Here is an 18,793-nt window from a genome sequence, read left to right as displayed (position 1 = left end):
CTACCACCTCCACGCACGCCCCGGCCCCTCATTTACTTCTGTTTGGGTTTGTTATTTAAAGAACCAATAGTGCTGCTCTGTGAACTCAACGATAGCTTTTCTTATTTATTTGGTCACTGCTAAGCCTTGACAGCTGTTTGCAGATCCTGGGGGCCTGCAGAGCCGCTCTGTCATATGACCAAGGCCCTGCCTGATTCTGAGATCGGAGGCCGCATGGGCAGAAGCCCCGAGCTCTGCATCCTGCAGCCTGCCCGCCTCGCAGCTCTCCTGTCTGGTGGGTAACGGGTGAGTTTGCGAGGGTCTCGCCTGAATCCACCGGGACTAGGAAATAGAAGGAACCCGGGGCGTCCCCTCCCGGTGCTCAGAAACACTAGGCCATGTTCAGAACCAGAAAGCAGAAAGTCAGGGTCCTAAAGCAGCCGAAATAAAAACCTTTGATGAAATCCACTGTCCTTTTCTTTCTTTAAAAGAAGCCTGTTTTTTGTATGTGTAAGAGAATCAACAGGTGTCTACCCTTGTACTGAGTTACATACAAGTGCAGCTGGGGTTACAAAGAGCAGAACTGATTCTCAGTGAGCGACCCCGACACTACTAGGCCAGGGGCCCCTGCAGTGTTTGCGCCATCACCCAGCTGTCTGCCCGGGTCTTACTAGGTGTGAAATGCTCATGGTCATGATTATTTGTGAAACTGAAATCACCGCTGAAAGGGCACATACGTGGTTATTCGTGGTTCAGTAGCTGTGTTGTTCAGCAGTGTGTTGCTTGTGAAACCGTATCCTGTATTCAGTGATGAACAATGATAATTCCATAGAATTATCATCAGAACTTGAGCCATCTAGGGGTGGCTAGAGCAGCTTGGGGTCCCTCAGCAAACTTAGCACCCTGGGCACGGGTGCATGCCTGTGTGGGTCCCTTGGGCAGGGGGACATGTCTGTCTGGGTCCCTCCGGCCTTTGGTTTCTTCCCTGAGGTTGAGGACAGCCTGGTCCCCTCCTGCCCCCCGGTGGGCAGTGCCCCCCACCCAGTGAGCTGCATGTCCAGTTCTTTGCTGTGGTCAGGAAACCTGGAGTTGTTCACACATCCTTCTGTGGTTTGGAGTTGACTCAGGGTGTGGCCACCTCCGTTTTGAAGGCGCATCTCACCTTGGTGGGTGGCAGCGGCATCCCTGCATTGCTGACTCTTTCTGTTTTGTCTTCCTGCCTGGTCTGGTCTGCCTGAAATCCCATGTTGGGAAGTGCTCAGGAGGGTGGCATCCCTTTGTGCCTCTGGGTTTCTTCCCAGGTAATGAGATGAGGTTAAATGTCAGCCCCATTCCCCTCTCTGATCTGGAGGTTTGTGAGGCCATGATGTGAGTTCACAGTTCAGCTTTGCCTCCCAGACTCCCCACTGATTGTCTGGAGGGCGAGGAAGCTGCCTGGCTTTCTGAGTGAATGCAGATGACCTCATATCATCCTCACTGGGCAGGGGGCAGGTGCCGTGACAGCCCTGATCCACAGAAAACGGTTCCAGTATTAGACCGAGATCTGCCGGTGCCCTGTCCTCTGGGTCACGCTGTTATTCAGCTCCCGAGCAGAGTGCCTCCTTGGAGCAGGGGGTGGTGTGGTCTCACGGGGATTGCCCTGCATTCGCCATTCAGCCCCTGTCCCTAGGTCCCAGTGTCCTGATCTATAAAATGTAAGTCTGGGTTAGGTCAGTGGTTTGCAAAACTACTTAGCAATGAAACGCTGTTTAAAAAACCAAGTGTGGGACTTCCGTGGTGGTGCAGTGGTTAAGAATCCGCCTGCCAATGCAGGGGACACGGGTTCGAGCCCTGGTCCGGGAAGATCCCACATGCCGCGGAGCAACTAAGCCCGTGTACCACAACCACTGAGCCTGCGCTCTAGAGCCCATGGGCCACAACTACTGAGCCCACGTGCCACAACTACTGAAGCCCGCGTGCCTAGAGCCCATGCTCCGCAACTAGAGAAAGCCCGCATGCAGCAACCAAGACCCAACGCAGCCAAATAAATAAATAAATAAAAAAAGCCAAATGTATTTGATCAGATGGGCCTTGCTAGGTTCCTCCCTGTTTACCACACTTCGTTCAGTACTTTACTACAGTTATCAACGGTGATAACTCCTTCCTGGAACAGGCTTTCTATCTTAAATATTTTAAGCAGTAAGGGTGAAGTTCAAAGGTTCTTCCTGAGTCTTTTGGGTCCTGCTTCCTTTCAGCTCTAAATAATCCACAGGCCAGAGCAGCTTGCCCCGAACACACCCCCATCAGTATCAATAGAAAGTTTGACCAGAAACTTCTTCCACATTCTCAAGGAACAGATAATTGGTATAAACACGAATAAAGAAAAGAGCGACTTTGGATGGAAGAATCTTACAAGAGTTTATTGATGGTCTGATGTAACTTCCTCATAAAAACCAGTGCCTCATCCAAACCCATTTGGGAAGGAACACCTTTCCTTAGGACTTTGTTAGCAGCAATGTGGCCTTTTTCCTGGTTTCCTCTTGAAGCCAAGGAGGACCTTGTGGGGCTCCTAGCCACAGAAGCCTTTTTGTGTCCCCTGTTTCTTGTTTGTAGGAAATAGGTTTCAGCCTCCATGACCTTCCCTAAGTTCCAAAGGGCAGGTTCAAACAGCTGTTGACCAGGGAAAGGAGGTGATGCAGAGACAAGGGAGGAGCAGTCAAAAAACAATAGTGCAGCCTTGGGGCAGGTCCTGGTTCTGCCTCAAAGGATACACATAACAATATCTTTGAGCTCTTTTACAAAACTAAAATCCCCAACAAATGGAAGATGTTAAGTACTTGATGAAGCGTTCTTCATTCCAGAGAAGGTCACAGTTTGACAAACTCAAGAACCAGAGAAGCTCATCAGGAAACTACCTGAGGCCAGATTAAAGGAGTGCAGGCCCCGCCCGCACCCTGATAATAATCAGCAACCCACCCTTGAGCCGCTGCTATAAAACTCCTCACCAAAGCCTTGGGTTGGGACACACAGTTTTTGAGGGCAGAAGCCCGCTGTGTCCCCCTTTGCCTGGCAAGGCAATAAAGAAATTCTTTTCTACACCCACACAAACAAACAAAAACAAATGTACAGAACTCCATGCAAAAGCAGTGTTATTTGTAAGTTCAGGTGTAACCTATGCAGCAGATGAGAACAGGAAGCCACCTGGCTGGTTTGAACCCCTCATCCCAGCTGTGTGACCTCGAGCAGATTCACACTTTCCAGGCCTCCGGTGCCTTTTCTGTAAATGGGGTTGTAACAGGGCCTGCCTCATTGGTTGTTTTTAGGATTAAACTAGTTAATTTTATCGCAGGGTGGTCACAACAGTGTCAGGCACTAGTAAATCTCAGTACACTTGTGAATGTTTTAAATGAAGTCAAGCATTCATGGAACTTTAGAACCAATTAAGAACCTTTATGGAGGCCCTCACCAAACGAATGTCCCTTCTAGCTTTTAAAAAGTTTAACCTTTGTGAAAATAACCATGTTTAGCTGAACGGAACTTACTGGAGTGGCTTAGTCCAAACAGGGGGACTGGTGTCAGATGATGCTCTGTCTGCACCCACCTCCCAACCACCACACCCGCCGGGACTCACAGTCCTGCCTTTCTGCCGGCTTCACAGCTTTCATTCCTCATGACTACGCATCCAGATAAGGTTGGCTAATACGTATGACTTATCATCGAAAACGTTCCTTATTTAACTTAACTAATGAGCTTTGATTCCGTTCATTGCCGCCCTCGAACAAATATTTATTGCACTCTGATGCTGAGCAGATGCTGTAATTGCACGGTTGGAATCAAACCCAGTTTCCACCCTCAGGGAAATCACACAAGTCAGATGTGTGTGGGCCCCAGTGCAGCGTCAGAAGTGCCCTTCTGCCTTCAGACACAGGAAGTGCTATGGGGGCCCAGAGAAGGCAGAACTTCAGCCTGGGGAGGGAGACGGGGTCCGGAAGGCTTCTGGGAGGATGTGGGGTTTGCCCCATTTTGATAGCAAAGGGAGAGACTGGATTTGGTGAGGTCAGAGGAAGACTATTCAACATTCAGGGCACCCATTGATGCCTCAGGCGTCGCCCAGGACGCCAGGGGGTTCCAGAGGATAGAGCTTGGGGTCCAAAGACCAGGTTGGAATTGAGTCTCTGTCCTGTAGGCAGCTAGAGCTAGAGCCCCTCTCTTGACTCTGAAGCCAGGGCCCTCATAAGGTCAGGGCTGAGCTCTGGAAAATGGGTCAGAGGGTACTTTAAGGCACCGTGTGGAGGAGAAAGGAGACAGTGGAAAGGTCATCCCCCGTCTCCCAGCAGACCTGGCCAGCTGGCCCTTTGGTGGTAGATACTGCTTCTATGGAAGCTTCCACGGGGCCATAAACACCAAATGGCCTTGACCCCTGTGGCCCTGAGGGTCCCCGGCCTGCTTGCTGTCCTCCTTTCCTGTTGATAAACAGGCCGCTGTCTGCCGGGCCCAGGACCAGGTGGTAGGCGCATGGAGGGATCTGCAGAGGTCAGGCTGTTGGCGGCAAAGAGTGCTGCTTCCGGGAGCTGATCCCCACCCTCTGTGAGGCGGGTAGGGGACCTAGGTCTCTGAGCGTCACTTTGTTTACATGAGGCTGTTTGGTCCTGAGAACTAGGTCCCATGGCCCGCCCCCTGCCAACATTTACACGTGAGAATTGTTAAAGGTTCATGTTCATGTTGTGTGGACTTGGCCAAAGTTACATGGCCAGGAGGTGGCAGAACTGGGACAGAACCAAAGCCTGTTCTTTTTACAGAGCCACAAAGAAACCACCATTTTCCTGGGGCTTAAAATCCCTTTTCAGGGCTTCCCTGGTGGCGCAGTGGTTGAGAGTCCGCCTGCTGATGCAGGGGACACGGGTTCGTGCCCCAGTCCGGGAGGATCCCATATGCCGCGGAGCGGCTGGGCCCGTGAGCTGTTGCTGCTGAGCCTGCGCGTCCGGAGCCTGTGCTCCGCAACGGGAGAGGCCACAGCAGTGAGAGGCCCGCGTACCGCAAAATAAATAAATAAATAAATAAATAAATAAATAATCCCTTTTCAGAACATTGCCCACAGGGGCCACCCTCGGGCCTGCCAGGAAAGAACTGTGCTGACCGCAGGGGCCACCAGCAGATCACACCATGTCTGAGCGCCTGCCAGGCCTTCATCTCTCTGGGCCTGCAGGAGCACCAGGGGCTGGTCTGCGGTGGTGGGTGGAGGTGGGGGGGTGTCTCACGACGCTTCCATGAAGCATCATGGTGTTTGTGCTGCTCGGGGAAGACCCAGTTGAGGCCTGGAGAGGGTTTGGCACCAGAGCTTCCCACGCGTTGCAGTGAGACCCCCCCGCTTCTGAGTGCCCCAGAGGGGTATTCTTTCACGGAACCTGCCCTGTCCATCCTCTTGAGGGGTGGACAGCAATGTCAGAAAGGCCGCACTCCCCTTGTGGACGTGCTGCTAAAGACCAGTTCTTCAACGTTCAGTTATTCAAATGCTCTTTTCCATTTTTTCATTTCCATTCCTATATCCCAATCACACGTCATGTAACTGCAAAAACCCAAATTTCTGCATGTACCTATTTCAAAGTTGTCCATAAAGCAGGACCTTGTCATTCCTGAACGTGCTGTGAGACAACAGAATCCTTTAACCGTCCCAACTCCCGGTCTGCATGTCCAGATGTCAGGGTTAAAGCCACACCAGCCCGCTGTGCACACGTAAACCTCACCGAGAAGCGCCGGGAGAGCTCCCTGCACCTGGCAGGGTCTTCACCTGGGGACAAGTGCTGCTTGTCATCATGAAATAAAGAAAATTCATTCGTTCAACAAATGCTGAGCACCTACGGTGTGCTGTGCTCTTCTGAGGCACAGGGGATGCAGCAGTGAACAGAGCAGTCCCCACCCCACGTCAGAGCATGACGTTTCCTGGTGGGGGGCTGGGGACCATCAGCCAATAATAAAGTGACATAATGCCCAGTAGAGAAGGGGCCACCATCACCTGCCACGAGCGCTTTAGAGGCTCCTGTCCAATTTGCCAGGGTTCGTGTGTTTTCTCCTTTAATCATCATGGCAGCCATTGCAAGATAGACATTTCCACTTTGAAGATGCGGGAGGGAAAATAACCACCCCCAGAGGTGTCCATGTGCTAATCCTCTAAACGAGGCAAGAGGGACTCCGCAGATGGGTTAAGGGTTTTGAGATGGGAGAGGATCCTGGATTATCCAGGTGGATGCAATGCAATCACAAGCGTCCTTACAAGAGAGGGGCAGGAGTAGTATCAGGGAGAGAGAGATTGAGGATGATATGCTACTGGCTTGAAGATGAAGAAAGGGACCATGAACCAAGGAATGTAGATGCCCCTAGAAACTGGAAAAGGCAAGGAATGGATTCTCCCCTAGAGTCTCCAGAGGGAACCCGCCCTGCTTGCGAGTTTTCATCTTGATATTAGCCCAGTGAGACCCATTTCAGAGTCTGACCTCCAGAACGGTAAGATAATGAATTTGGATTGTTTTGGGTCACTAAGTTTGTGGTCACTGGTTACAGCAGCCACAGGAAACTCATACAGAGATGGAGTGGGTCAGGAGGCTAGTGTCCTCCAGCTCACACAGCCAAGTCTCGATGGAGCTCAGACTCAAGCCCCGCTGCTGGCCCTCTGCCTGGCCATTTCCTCCCAGCTCCATAGAGCAGTTTGAAGTTCTCTTCCTGTAGTGGAAGCTGAAGTACACATTTATGGCGGTACTGAGCGAGGAGGAGAGTAGCTGTCCTCCTGTTACACGGGGGACAGAAGACCTCTGTGTTCTGACCATAAGTGCTCTTGACAGGTGGAAATTCCCAGGGGCCTCAAAACCTTTCTGCAAATGGGGGGGGGGGTATAAATTATATATGAAATGAATGGATGAAAAAATAAAATGGACACAATACTTACTTTTAGAAAGCAAAATGAATAGATTAGGATATCCTTAAAAGGGTACCTAACTACGGTTTTTGTTTTTTGGGTTTTCTTTGCGGTACGCGGGCCTCTCACTGTTGTGGCCTCTCCCATTGCGGAGCACAGGCTCCGGACGCGCAGGCTCAGCGGCCATGGCTCACGGGCCCAGCCGCTCTGCGGCATGTGGGATCCTCCCGGACCAGGGCACGAACCCGCGTCCCCTGCATCGGCAGGCGGACTCTCAACCACTGCACCACCAGGGAAGCCCCATGAAAGTTTTTAAAGGGAATAAGGGAAATAATTTCAGTTAATCATTGAGATGGGAGCTCAGGGCCGTCGCCATCTCCCTCTGTGTGCAGGCTTGTGTGCAGACTTGTCAACTCCTCATGACCTTTCTTTAGATAATATCTTGTTCACACAGTTTGTGAGATTACTGAAGGGGAAGCTAGGGAAGAGATCTGGTCATCTGTTAATTACTTATTCTTTATTCCTACTTCTTGATCTACAGAAAGAACCAACAAGTTAGGAAGGTATCGTGTGAGCAAAAGATTTGAAAGGTGTGCTTGGGCCAGAGATGAGTAGGGCATGGGGGCGCCTGATTTAAAAGTTAGTCACGATGTAGTTTTGCTAAAGTGACAAGAGAAAAGGGATTTCCTGCAGAGGACTGTTTCCTGCAAAGAGCTACTTACAAATCCCCCCCTTCAGATATCATTCCATTTCTATGGGATTAAGGACGAAGGTCCATCTCCTGTAACTGCTTAATCCTGAGAAAGGGCGTCGAGGTCTTAGAGTGAAAGGTATCGACATGGGTTTGAAGCATCTCTTTGCTGACAGTTTTAGCTGCCCATTTACATATACGGGCAGAACAAGCTACTATTATTTTGATGCCCACAAAGATATAGATTATTATGAGCAGTAGTGTTAATCCCATTCTCTTGAGGCCAGTTCTTGGAATTGTGCTGGCCACAGATTCAACACTGCTCAAGATAGAGCGGCCTATGTCATGGCTGCAGTCTCGTCATCAGGCAGTTAGCTTTTCCCTCTGGTGGCAGTTACAGTATCTGTAAAACAACTCAGGAATGTACATCAGCTACTGAATCTGTGACTCTATCGTCCTCATCGTTAACTGCTCGAGCCTGCTCTCTCGTGACTCAGGGAGGCCTGGGAGACCTCAGCTTTTATACAAACAAGAGGCAGGGGACATTGAGGGACCTTTGTACTTGGGAGGGGGCCCGCACAGGGGTCTGCACGGTTCCAGCATTAGCAGATACCAGCACCACTCCATTTATCTTTATCCCTCGCAGGTGCCCTTCTTCTCTGGTAGTAGAGCCCTGACCTTGAGCTGGACCTTTGGCTGCCCAGGAACAGCCCTGTTTCCCAGCCTCCCCTGCTGCGGGCCTAATTTCTGGTCACTGGAAGTAATTGGAATGGATACAACATTCTTCTCCTGTCCTGAGAGTCAGAGGAGAGGTTGGGTTGGCCTCGCTTGGCTCATACACTGACCCCATGACTAAAGCGGGCGAGACACTTGGTCCAGCGCTGCACCCAGCCTGCACACATGAGGGAGCGGAGGTTTCTCCCGAACCAGCTCATAGCCCAGTTACCAGTAGAGGGGAACGTGGCTGCTGGTGGTGATGAACCGCATCCCTGCCCTCCCAGCCTGCGTGGCTGCAGGGACTCCAGATTCTGGCCAGCAGTGCCAGGGGTCCTGGGGGTGCATGCAGAGCCCACACCACCCTCCTGAGTGGTGTCAGTGGTTTGGTCAGCCTGCTGGCTCCGGGTGCAGCAAACCCCTCTCCTCCCAGACCTCGCCCTCCCCCAGCCCCCTCCCCCCTCCCGCAGGCTCCCTGCTGCCCTCCGCGCAAGGCGGCTTCATTCTCAGCATGGACACAGGCTACCCTGATTTCCCACAGGGACCGAGCTGCAGGGTTTGGCAAGACTTCACTGAAGCTTGTCCCAGTGCGAGGGCAGAGCGATGATGTCATTCAACACGCTTCCAGGGGGCCCAGGCTCCGTGCTGACCACTTCTGCCAGGATTTTCTTCTTTAATCTGCACCACCCCACGAGGTAGGTGCTATCATTCTCCATGCTTTGTGGATGAGAAAATTGAGACGCGGGAAGGGTAGGTAACGCCTCCAAGATCCACAACTGCCCTCAAAGCCAGGCTTTGAATCCCTGAACTGGGCTCCAGCGTCCCTGCCCTGAACCACTTAGCCTCTGTGCTGCTCACATAGTGGGCACCCAAAGGACATTTGTCGAGCGAACAAATGAGTGATTAAGCAGGTTTGTAAAGGTAAATGGTGAAGTTAGTTCTCACCTGGCACCCCTCATAGGCGTTACACGTGTATTAAATGAATAAGTCACTTCTCCAGCCATCCATCTCTATTTTGCATGTTTGTACATCTTTTAATAATGGATTCCTTTCCATTTTTATTTTTACTTTTGTCTTCCTAATATTGCTGCCTTCTGCGGATGTCAGTTCCTCTCTGAAATTCATTGTCACTTGACTGTGTGGGCCCCATGTGGAATTCTAACAGCATCCAGGTAGCAACAATGGGGCTTTGTTTTTTAAAAGAGGACAATGGCTGTTTTAAATGAATCACTCACAACTCGGGCAATTATCTTGAGCTCTATAAGCTTCTCCGTTGCTAGGAAACCATCCCTCCAAGCTGGTAAGCCTTTGCTAAAGTTTCGTGGAGTTTCGTCGTCGAGCGGTTCCACTTCTGCAGGCCCTGAGCCAGCCTGCTGTTCCAGGCTGCGAAGTTAGTTCCCAGCAGAGGAAAAGCAGCAGTGGCCCGAAAACACCCCTCGGACGGCACCCATGGGGACCTGAGGTGGCTCAGGTGGCGGCGACTCCAGGACCCAGTCTGGGGGCACACTGCCTGGGGCCGGATCCCCAGTTTGTGGCCTTGGGTGAGGTACTCCTCTCTCTCTGTGCCTCAGTTTCCATCTTTGTAAAATAAGGAAATCACAGCATCCTCGTTTACGGCGACTTGCCGATGAAATGAGAAAAGCTCACAAAAAGCTCTCAGCACGGTGCCTGGTGCAGTGCACGGCTCAGAAGCGCCCGCTGTTAATACAAAAACGACACGGAGTGTGAAGGGTAAGGACGCTGCCAGGCAGCTGGGCAGGTCACCGAGGGGCCCACACTCCAGGCCACGGCTCAAGGGCATATAGTCCAGTGGGTGTCAGGAGCCTCAGAGGCTCAGGGCTCGGGGGAAACAGGGTGACGGCTCTGCCTTCACCCGAGCAGAGGATGGTCTGCAGTTGGGAAGAGGTCTGGCGAGGGGAGCAGAGTTTGAGCCTTGTTTCACGTGGCCCCTGGAGTGCTCGCCCTGTGGCCTGCCCACAGCTCAGCCCGGGGGCCCGTCCACGTGTGCCGCTCCCCGCAGGGCCCTGGCCCTCAAGCAGCCCCACACCCCTCTGTGCTACCATCTGGCTGCCAGCCCCTGAGCACGGCTCAGAGCTCCCGGCAAGGCCCCACCCTGGCTGCCCCCAAGAAAGGCCACATGGAGGCTGGTCCCGCCTTTGCTGCTTGACCTTAGGCAAGTACTTGGACCTCTCTGGGGTCCTCATCTGTGAAAGTGGGCAGAAATCTGCTGAAAGTATTGGCTGTGAGATCAGAATGAAGGGACCTGAGTGTGTCCACTCAGCAGAGCCACTGCGACAAAGGACCACGAACTGGAGTGGTTTAAAACAACACACTTATTCTCCTACAGTCTGCGGGGGGCGGTCAGAAGTCCCACGTGGTCTCACTGGGCTAAAATCGATGTGTCGGCAGGGCTGTGCTCCTTCCAGAGGCTCTAGGGGAGAATCCGTTTCCTTGCTTTCTCCAGCTCCTAGAGGCCACCCACACTCCTTGGCCTGTGGCCCCTTCCTCCATCTTCAGAGCCAGCGATGACAGGTGGAGTCCTCATGTCACACCTCTCTGACCCTTTTTGCACTGCTGCATCTCCCTCTGAGTACAGCCAACAGAGGTTCTCTACCTTCTGGGACTCATGTGACAGACTGCTCCTCCCTGGATAATCCAGGATATGCTCTCCATCTCAAGGTCCATCATCTTAATCACACCTGTGGAGTCCCAGAGCTGGTGCTCAGTCAGTGCTGGGTGGGGCTGGATTTGGTAGGGCTGAGACCACGGTATCGTCACCATCCTTTGGGCATCTGCCATGCGCCGGCGCTTCCACCATCTGAGTTTGAATCCAGACTCCACAACTTACAAGTTCTATGAATTTCGGCACAAGTTAAATCTTACTCTCCCTAAGCCTCAGTTTCTCCAGGTGTAAAATGGGTATAACACTAATACCCCCCCCTTCCCCCACAAAAAGGCAAAACATGAAGCCTAAACGAGATACTACCATGGGTTTAACAAGGTATTTTTTATTACCTCACTAGTCATCCCAGCAAGAAGGAGTGGCATTGCCCTCTATTTACACATGGGGTTCAGAGAGGTTAGCCCATTGTCCAAGGTCACACATCCCGGAAGTGGCTTTCCCCTCCTTTATCAGTGTCCTGGGGTGGAGTGGTTGATGGAGAACTTAGCCAAAGTCCTGCCAGCACACCCACCAGGACAGCCACTTCCTTCCTCCTGCTGGGCCCGAAGTTAAAACACCCTCTTGAAAGTGGAGGCAAGGCCTGGGCTCCCAGGAGGGGAGCAGGGAAGCCACGGGGTACATGAAGCACTTCCCCACACAGTCTCTGGCTTATCTCAGCCATTGCAGCATGTGGGGCTGGGCCTCTCTGGCTTCCAGAACCAATCCAGATGCCCTGTGGTCTGGTTCCTCCCAGATCCTGTTCCCCAGGACACTGAAGCATGTGTGGTGGTGCTGCTGGGGGAACACCGTATTAGGAGTTAACTGGACCAGACTAGAAACGTGGCCCCAGCACCTGCTAGCTGTGTGATTTTGAGCCAATTCCTTCACCTCTCTGAACCTCAGTTTCCTCATCTGTGCCATATTCTCAAGTTGGACGTGAGGCTCAAAAAAGGTGAGGGGAGAGTGTGAGAATATTTGAAAATCGTGGTGGGCTATGCTTCCTTGCTTCAAAACAAGCAAAGCAAAACAAAACAAGACAACTGTCATTTACTGAGAGCTTACGTGCCAGGCACTGCACTTTGCAGGCCTTATCCAATTTAATCTCGCTCCTCCCCTCACGACCCCAAACCACGAGGTCAGTACTATCATCAGCTCCATTTCCTCAGTGTTGAAATCAGAGCTCGGAAAGGTTAAAGGCTGCCGTAGAATCTGGAGGCAGGAAAGCCTGGAAGTGAGCCAGGCTTCCCATGTGTATCCCCATCCGCCATATGTGCCTCCTGACGGGACCCATGGCCCATTAAAAACAAACAGCATTCCAGGCCTCATTTTCCATGTAACATTTGTTATTTTATTGGAAAAAGCTGGTATTAACATATTTATAATTTTATTCAACAGTTGGATAGTTTGTGAGACACCAAAGAAAACAAGAATGCACCTATGAGTCACAGAGTCCAAAATGGTCAGGCCTGTCTACTCTACCACCACGTACCCGATGCCACCGAGCGATCGGTCCTCAGAGTATTGAAATAAAAACAAAAACAACTCAACAACTTCACAATGACTATGTGAACGCCCGTACATTCAAAAAGAGCAGAAAATTTAAATGGTAAGGAAGCAAAGTTTGTGACTATGTTACTGGCCCTTCTGCCATGTCTAGTTTTGCCCCTCCCCCTCAGCCTCTTTTCTCAACACACATTTTATTCATAATTTGCTTTGGACATCATTATTTTCCAGGGATCCAAAGGCATGCTTTTTCTTCTGAGATCTTTTTCTTTCTTTCTCTTTTTTTTTTTCCTTTCTGGTTTGGTATCCAAAGTTAAAACAGAGTAAGGAACCAGGAACTGTATTAAGACCTCCTTTTGAATACAGATTTGCACTTTGTAGAAATGGTCCATGTTAAATCTATGATCTGACAGTAACCTCTATCTGCAAATGCAAATTTCCTCTCAGCATCTGAATCACAAAGGGAAATGGATCACACCAAATACCCCAGTAATTGTGTAAGGCCCTCAGAGCTGGATTTTGGCTTCAACAAGATTTCTATACAATTTACCACATTTTGAACCTCTTTACAAAGGGAAAAAGAGGAATCCATCCCTGTGATTGTTAACTTTAGTTAGAATAGATATGTACATATAATACTGTCCAGGTTACCTGGATTTTACAGTGATATATAAACAAACATTCTTCATTCATGTTGATTAAAAAAAAAAATCAATGGACCCATTTCCTTGTGTAATTATCATATGGCTGGAAGTGAGTGCACATGCGTTCTGTGCTTTGACACACACAAAAGTAGACCATTATCTGTTGAGAAAAATCTCGGGTTGGGCCTATTTCCTGGGTTAGGTTACATCTTGTAAAAAAAAAAATGTCGGATTCGGTTGGGCCTCTAAACTCCGCTTTTTGAATCAAAATGCAAGCCACGTGGTTCCGCTGCCAGTTCCAAGGGCAAAGACAAGTGGGCCTGGTGGGTGGGTGGGCCGATCTGGTCCTGACAGCGGGAGGAACTGTCCTGGAAATACCGCATTCTCTGCGGCCCGAGGGGAAGTGTCCTTTGGGACTGAGGGTCATAAAAGAAAATTTATCCTAAAATGGTCATACCATGCAATTTTCTTTTGGAGGCAGTTCAGTGCATCTGGAAAAGGAGCTGGGGTACAGATGTGGGGTGGAGAGAGGGCGGAGTTCCTCGTTACCCAACAGGTGAGGGGCACCCCGGGGGTCTTCTGCATTCTGTGTCTCGATTCTCCCCGGACCCTCGTCATTGTCCCACCTGCTCTGTCCTGCTTCACAAGATGAAGAGATGTTTCCAGAAGCTTCCAGGCTAGAATGCTGATTTAACATAAGCCACCAACGTGGTGGGTTATAAAGGGCCTTGTGGGAGCGCCTGGATGGGATTCCTGACTCCCCCCTTGGTTGGTGCAGGCCTTGGGCCTCAGTTTTCTTGTATGCACAATGGGAATGACAAGTTATTCACCTTTAATCCCTGGCACCTGGCACAGAGCCTGGCACTCAGTGTGCAGTTGGCATTTATGGAGGAAATGAATAGGCACCCAGTTCACAGGGTCGTGATGAAGATTCAGAAAGATCATGGAGGGAGCCAGTACGAGTTCCCACGAGGTGTCAGTGACGGCTGCAGGATGACAGGAGAGCCACAGGGCGGCTGCAGGGACAGACCCATGGGCCTGGGGGGCTGGCACTACGCCCAGCACGGGGCAGATGCTCGCGAAGGGTTGTTTAAATGGTGAAGAAAACAGGCACACACATGGGATTCCATTCCCCTTCCTCTCAAGAAACTGTAACAGACCTGGGATATTCAAAGACATTAAAATAACCTAAAAGAGCTTGCAAATTCTCAGCATGAATTCACGATCCAAAAAGCAAAACAGTGAGACCCTCGGCTCTGAAACAGTGGCAATTGCTCCATTTATCATCAAAAGAATCCCTGGCTGGCTTGTTTGAGCTTCGTTCTCTGTCCCCGGAGCCCTGATCTGGGGCCAGTGAGGCGCGCGAGAGAAATGGCTCCGGGGCTCCCGCGTCCCCAGAAAGGAACCTCTGGAGTGAAAAATTAACGCGCAGAGGTAAAAATCCTAATAAGGTGGGAACGACTGCACGCGGTTAAAGTACGGGATGAAAGAACTGAACTTCAAGGCCGACAATCACGTCGGTTTACTGTGAATCCTTTTTCCTGTTTTCAAACAATCACCAGCAAAGGCGGTCCGGCCCCGGGATGCTGGACGGACGGCCCGGCGCCCCCTGGTGGCCGCTCCGCACGTGGCCGTGTGGCGCCTAGTGCATGTCGGAGTTCACCTTGTCCTGGAAGATGTACAGGTTGTTGGTGGCCGCGATGGCGATGATGTTCTCGGCCGGGTGCCAGGCCGTGTGCAGGATCTTTTTGGTGAAGTCCAAGCTGTCCACGCTGATGTCGTCCCGCCTCCGCTTGCCGCCCACGCACACGCGCCGCGGCTTGAGCACTGCCCGGGGCTTGCTGCTCTCCCGCGACGCCTCCAGGGTCACATCCCGCTTGGTGTTCCGGTCAAACATGCGGAAGAAGTTGTTGTAGGCCCCAGTCATGATGACACTGGCGGGAGACGGAGCGGAGTCAGGCGGGGCAACAGAAGAGAGAAGCCCGCCCCTCCTCCCGGGGCTGCAGGACCATCGCCCGGGAAGCAGACGGGGGACACGCCTGCCTCTTCCCACCTCCTCTTAGGGTCTCTTGTCCTCCGTCACATCTTGGCTGCCTCAGCACACAGACTTAGGGCCAGGAACTGAGACCCGTTTAATGCTCTGCCCCAAACATTATAAAAACATTCCCTTGTACTTTGTTTGCCCTTTAGTCCAAAAGAGAGAGCCCTAGGCTTTCAGTAAGACTAACAACAGAAGAAGACGAGCAAAGTGAAATAAACACAGGAGACACTGGGCTACAAACTCTGCGCTGACAAAAGGCAGGCCCCTGAATCAGCCAGATGTGGCCTCCTGGCGGGGACCCAGGACCCTCCTGTTGGCTGAATAGTTGAGTGACTAAATGATCACTGTCTGCACACCATCAATGTGCAGGTGTTCACAGACCTCCCCCGTTCTCCTAAAGAGCATTCTATATTTGTCTATCCACTCCCCACCTCTTCTCCCTACCTCTCCTAAGGAGAAGGGATTCCTGTTGGACCAGAGGAAGGATGTTAATCTACACAGTAAGAGATGGGAGAGAAAAGAATACCACCTACATGGGCCTGGGCCTGGAGAAAGGGGTTGGGTTTTGGAGCAGCTGGGGGCAGGGCATACAAAGTAACTGGCGAGGTGGGAGTGAATTCCAGAAAACGATACTGAGGGTAAGGAAGTGGTCCCCTTCAATGTTCTTCAGGAGAGATGCGGACAGATTGGAATCCCTCCTCCCTTTAGGAGATGAACTGTGCTTCCTGACGGTGTCATTGCTCCAAGATGAGCCACGAGGACCCCTCGGTTTACAAGGGTTATGCACATGAGCCATGTCTTCAGTATCACCCAAGTCACAGGAGTAATCCCGTGCACTGGGCTGTGCAGGGTCAGATGCTCAGGCTCCCCGAATGATACTGAGTCACAGGCTGAAAGTGACATATGTCCTTGTAACATATTTCCTTCTTGTGGGAGAACCTGGGCTGACACCAGGAGAGTGTGGTACCTGAGGCCCCAGCCTGTAGCATCTTCATGGGAGACCCAGGGAAGCCCACCTCCCCGGGGCCCACATGAGAATGGACAAGTTGTCATTACAAGTCACCTGTCACCTCGCCTGTGGACCATGTCTTAATGTCGGTCCTTTCTAGATGCTGATGGCCTGGGTGTGGGTTGGGGAGGCCCCTCTGCTGCCTGGTTCCTGAAACTGCTCAAGGAGAGGGGTCTCCCCAGCAGAGGGAAGAGGGTAGAGTGGCATCCGTCTCCTAATGTGATTGATACAGCACTTTGTTTCCTTTCTCACTGATAAGTCTGCCCCTCCGACCTCTGATCCTTCACAGAAAGGACCTTTCACTTGGCTTGGGGCCTGGCAAGTCTGGGCCAGGAACCCCGTTTAGGTTCCGGCCCACAAGCAGCTGCCTGCCCAGGCTGTGCGGCTCCTGGAGATGGCCGTGTGCCCGTGAGGCCAGCCTCCCACCAGAGCCACAATCTGCACGTTAGTGCTTGGTGCCACCTTCCCTCGACACCCAAACTGCTCTCCCTGACCTTGTGTTCAGAGATGGATGGGTAGGTATTTGGGGGCAATGAGGATGGAAAGCCCCTTCTATAAAGTGGCTCTTCTGCAGATGTGGGTCAGCCACCTGGGTCCAGATCCCAGCTCTGCCCCTGACATGCTTCCTAGCTCCCCGTGCAGTTTTCCCATCTATAAAATGGGGTGAGGGACCCCAGCCCCTGGTGAGAATGGACTAGATAACAACGTAAAACACTTAGAACAGTGCTGAGCTCAGTAAATCCCACCTCCTGTTATGTATTAAATGCCAACAGGTATTTCTGAATTCTAACCATCCGTGTGGCCTGAAGCCCCACCCACCTGTCTGACTGGGAGCCCAAGACTAGGGAAGCAGAAGGAGAGAGTAGGTGACGGATTCCCAGAGAAGGAATCTGCGTGCCAAGGGGCCCGACCAGGGGGGCCTCGCCCCCTCCCTCCCTGCTGGCAGGGGCGAGAGAAGAGAGAAGGCAGCCCTCCCGCCACCCATTTCTCTAGGGAACAGTTCACAGAACCCAGTGGGTGCTTTCACACAACACCCATCCTTCTCCTGAGCCATCAGGGGAAAGGAGAGCGAGATCATTAAAGTTATTTGTAACCCACACAGCTGCTAATCCTCCTTCCATTTGGCTGCGGGATCCAGCTGACACCCCTGGGGGAGGGGAGGGAGCCCCACCACACCTGCAGGGAGGGGTCTCTCTCACCTCGGAACACCAGGTCCCAGCACCCTGCAAACCACACTGGGACAGAATGGCCCATTGCTCCCATTCTTAGGTGTTCTCTAACATTCTAGAAGGTTCTTTTAACAGGTCCTGGCTGCCCTTGTCCCCAGGCTCTCTTCTTTCCACTGGGGAAAGGCTCCTGCCCCATCCCTGTAGTTCTGGAGAGTGTGACAATCATGGTGCTCTACTGCCCCCTGCTGGCCAACTGTGGCATGCACTAAATCATGTCCATGCTGATTGGCTCAAAAGTGAGCATGTGACCCAAACAAAGCCAATCAGATCCTTCCACGAGAATTTTCCATATACCTAGAAGGGTGATTGTGGGCTGGGAGGACAATGGAAGGGGGACTATTTGGGGTCACCATCCCGAATAGCAAGGGGGAGCCATCTGTAGTAGGAGAGGATGAGGCTAGTGTTTAGGAAGAAGCAGGGAGGCTCAGAGATGGGAGTGGACAGAGAGGAGATGGCCCCAAAGGTACAGCATGAGCCCTGGGGTAGCCTTGCTGGAACCTCTCAGAACAAGTTTAGGCTTATCTGATTCCTGCAACTGGAAGATACTTGGTTGACACAAATACCTTCTTCCCAGGCAGAACAGATCAAGGGGAGCTTCCTAGAAGAGGTGGCATTTGAGGTGGGTCTTGGTGGCTCTGCAGGGTTCTTTCAGACAAGACAAACAACAGACCGGTGTGTGCAAATCATCGGACCAACCGCTGCCAATATGGAGCCATGGCCTTGCCAGGAGTTTCACATACAGCGTCTTATCCTCAAAGCAGCCCTTGAAAGTCCTGATTTATTAGAACTACTTTCCAGGTGAGCAGACTCAGAGAAGTCAGGTGGCTTATTGAAGCATACAGTTGGAGAGTGGTGGAGCACGGTCTGGAAATCGAGGGTGTCTGACCCCAAAACCGCTGCCCTTTCCTCGCCCCCAGGCTGCCCATCTAAGTCTTGCTAGAGTTGGGTAAGGGGCGCTGTGAGGGTTATCAGATGTCCACCCGCTCTGTCCTGCTACCTATACAACTGGCATGCTGGAAGCTTCCCGTTAACGTGAGAAGGACAGAAAACGCTGAGCTGAGGGATTCAGAAGGTTTGCTTTGGTTTTCAAGGGTGGGGACCCTGGAGGGCAGCACTTGATTCTCCCCTTTGCCTCTGAGCTCCTGGAAGGCTGGGACCAAGCTTTATTTACCTTGGGATCCTCCTCTATGGGGCTTGCTGGGCTCATGGGTTGCTTGTGTTGAAGTGGAAGGAGGTGGCATACCCCTATGCCTTCCAGAAGGTCAACAACCACTGACTGGACACTCCTGAGGCCCCAGGTGAGGGGCTCAGGATGGGCTGAGCTACAGTCCCACTCCCAGGGACACCTCAACCAGTGGGGAAGGCAAACAGAGGCAAGATGAAAACATGTAATAAATGCAAAGACACAGAAGGAAAACCCAGGAGGCTGGGG

The 18,793-nt window shown here is 51.8% G+C and overlaps 1 protein-coding gene across 1 annotated transcript in view; it reads right to left on the bottom strand.

Moving 5' to 3' along the window:
• Nucleotides 1–14,724: 14,724 nt before the first annotated feature.
• The window catches only part of PPP2R2C (protein phosphatase 2 regulatory subunit Bgamma), a gene marked incomplete at both ends in the record, with an annotated part of 129,701 nt that continues 125,632 nt past the window's right edge, over nucleotides 14,725–18,793 (bottom strand). Inside the window, one exon of the mRNA XM_082837649.1 lies at nucleotides 14,725–15,016. Coding sequence (XP_082693775.1) covers nucleotides 14,725–15,016 — 292 coding nt within the window. The remainder of the gene's footprint in view (nucleotides 15,017–18,793) is intronic.

The sequence above is a fragment of the Leucopleurus acutus genome (assembly GCF_964270905.1).
Source record: "Leucopleurus acutus genome assembly, chromosome: 4".
Classification (NCBI taxonomy): domain Eukaryota; kingdom Metazoa; phylum Chordata; class Mammalia; order Artiodactyla; family Delphinidae; genus Leucopleurus; species Leucopleurus acutus.
This window is presented reverse-complemented; position numbering and strand designations above follow the sequence as displayed.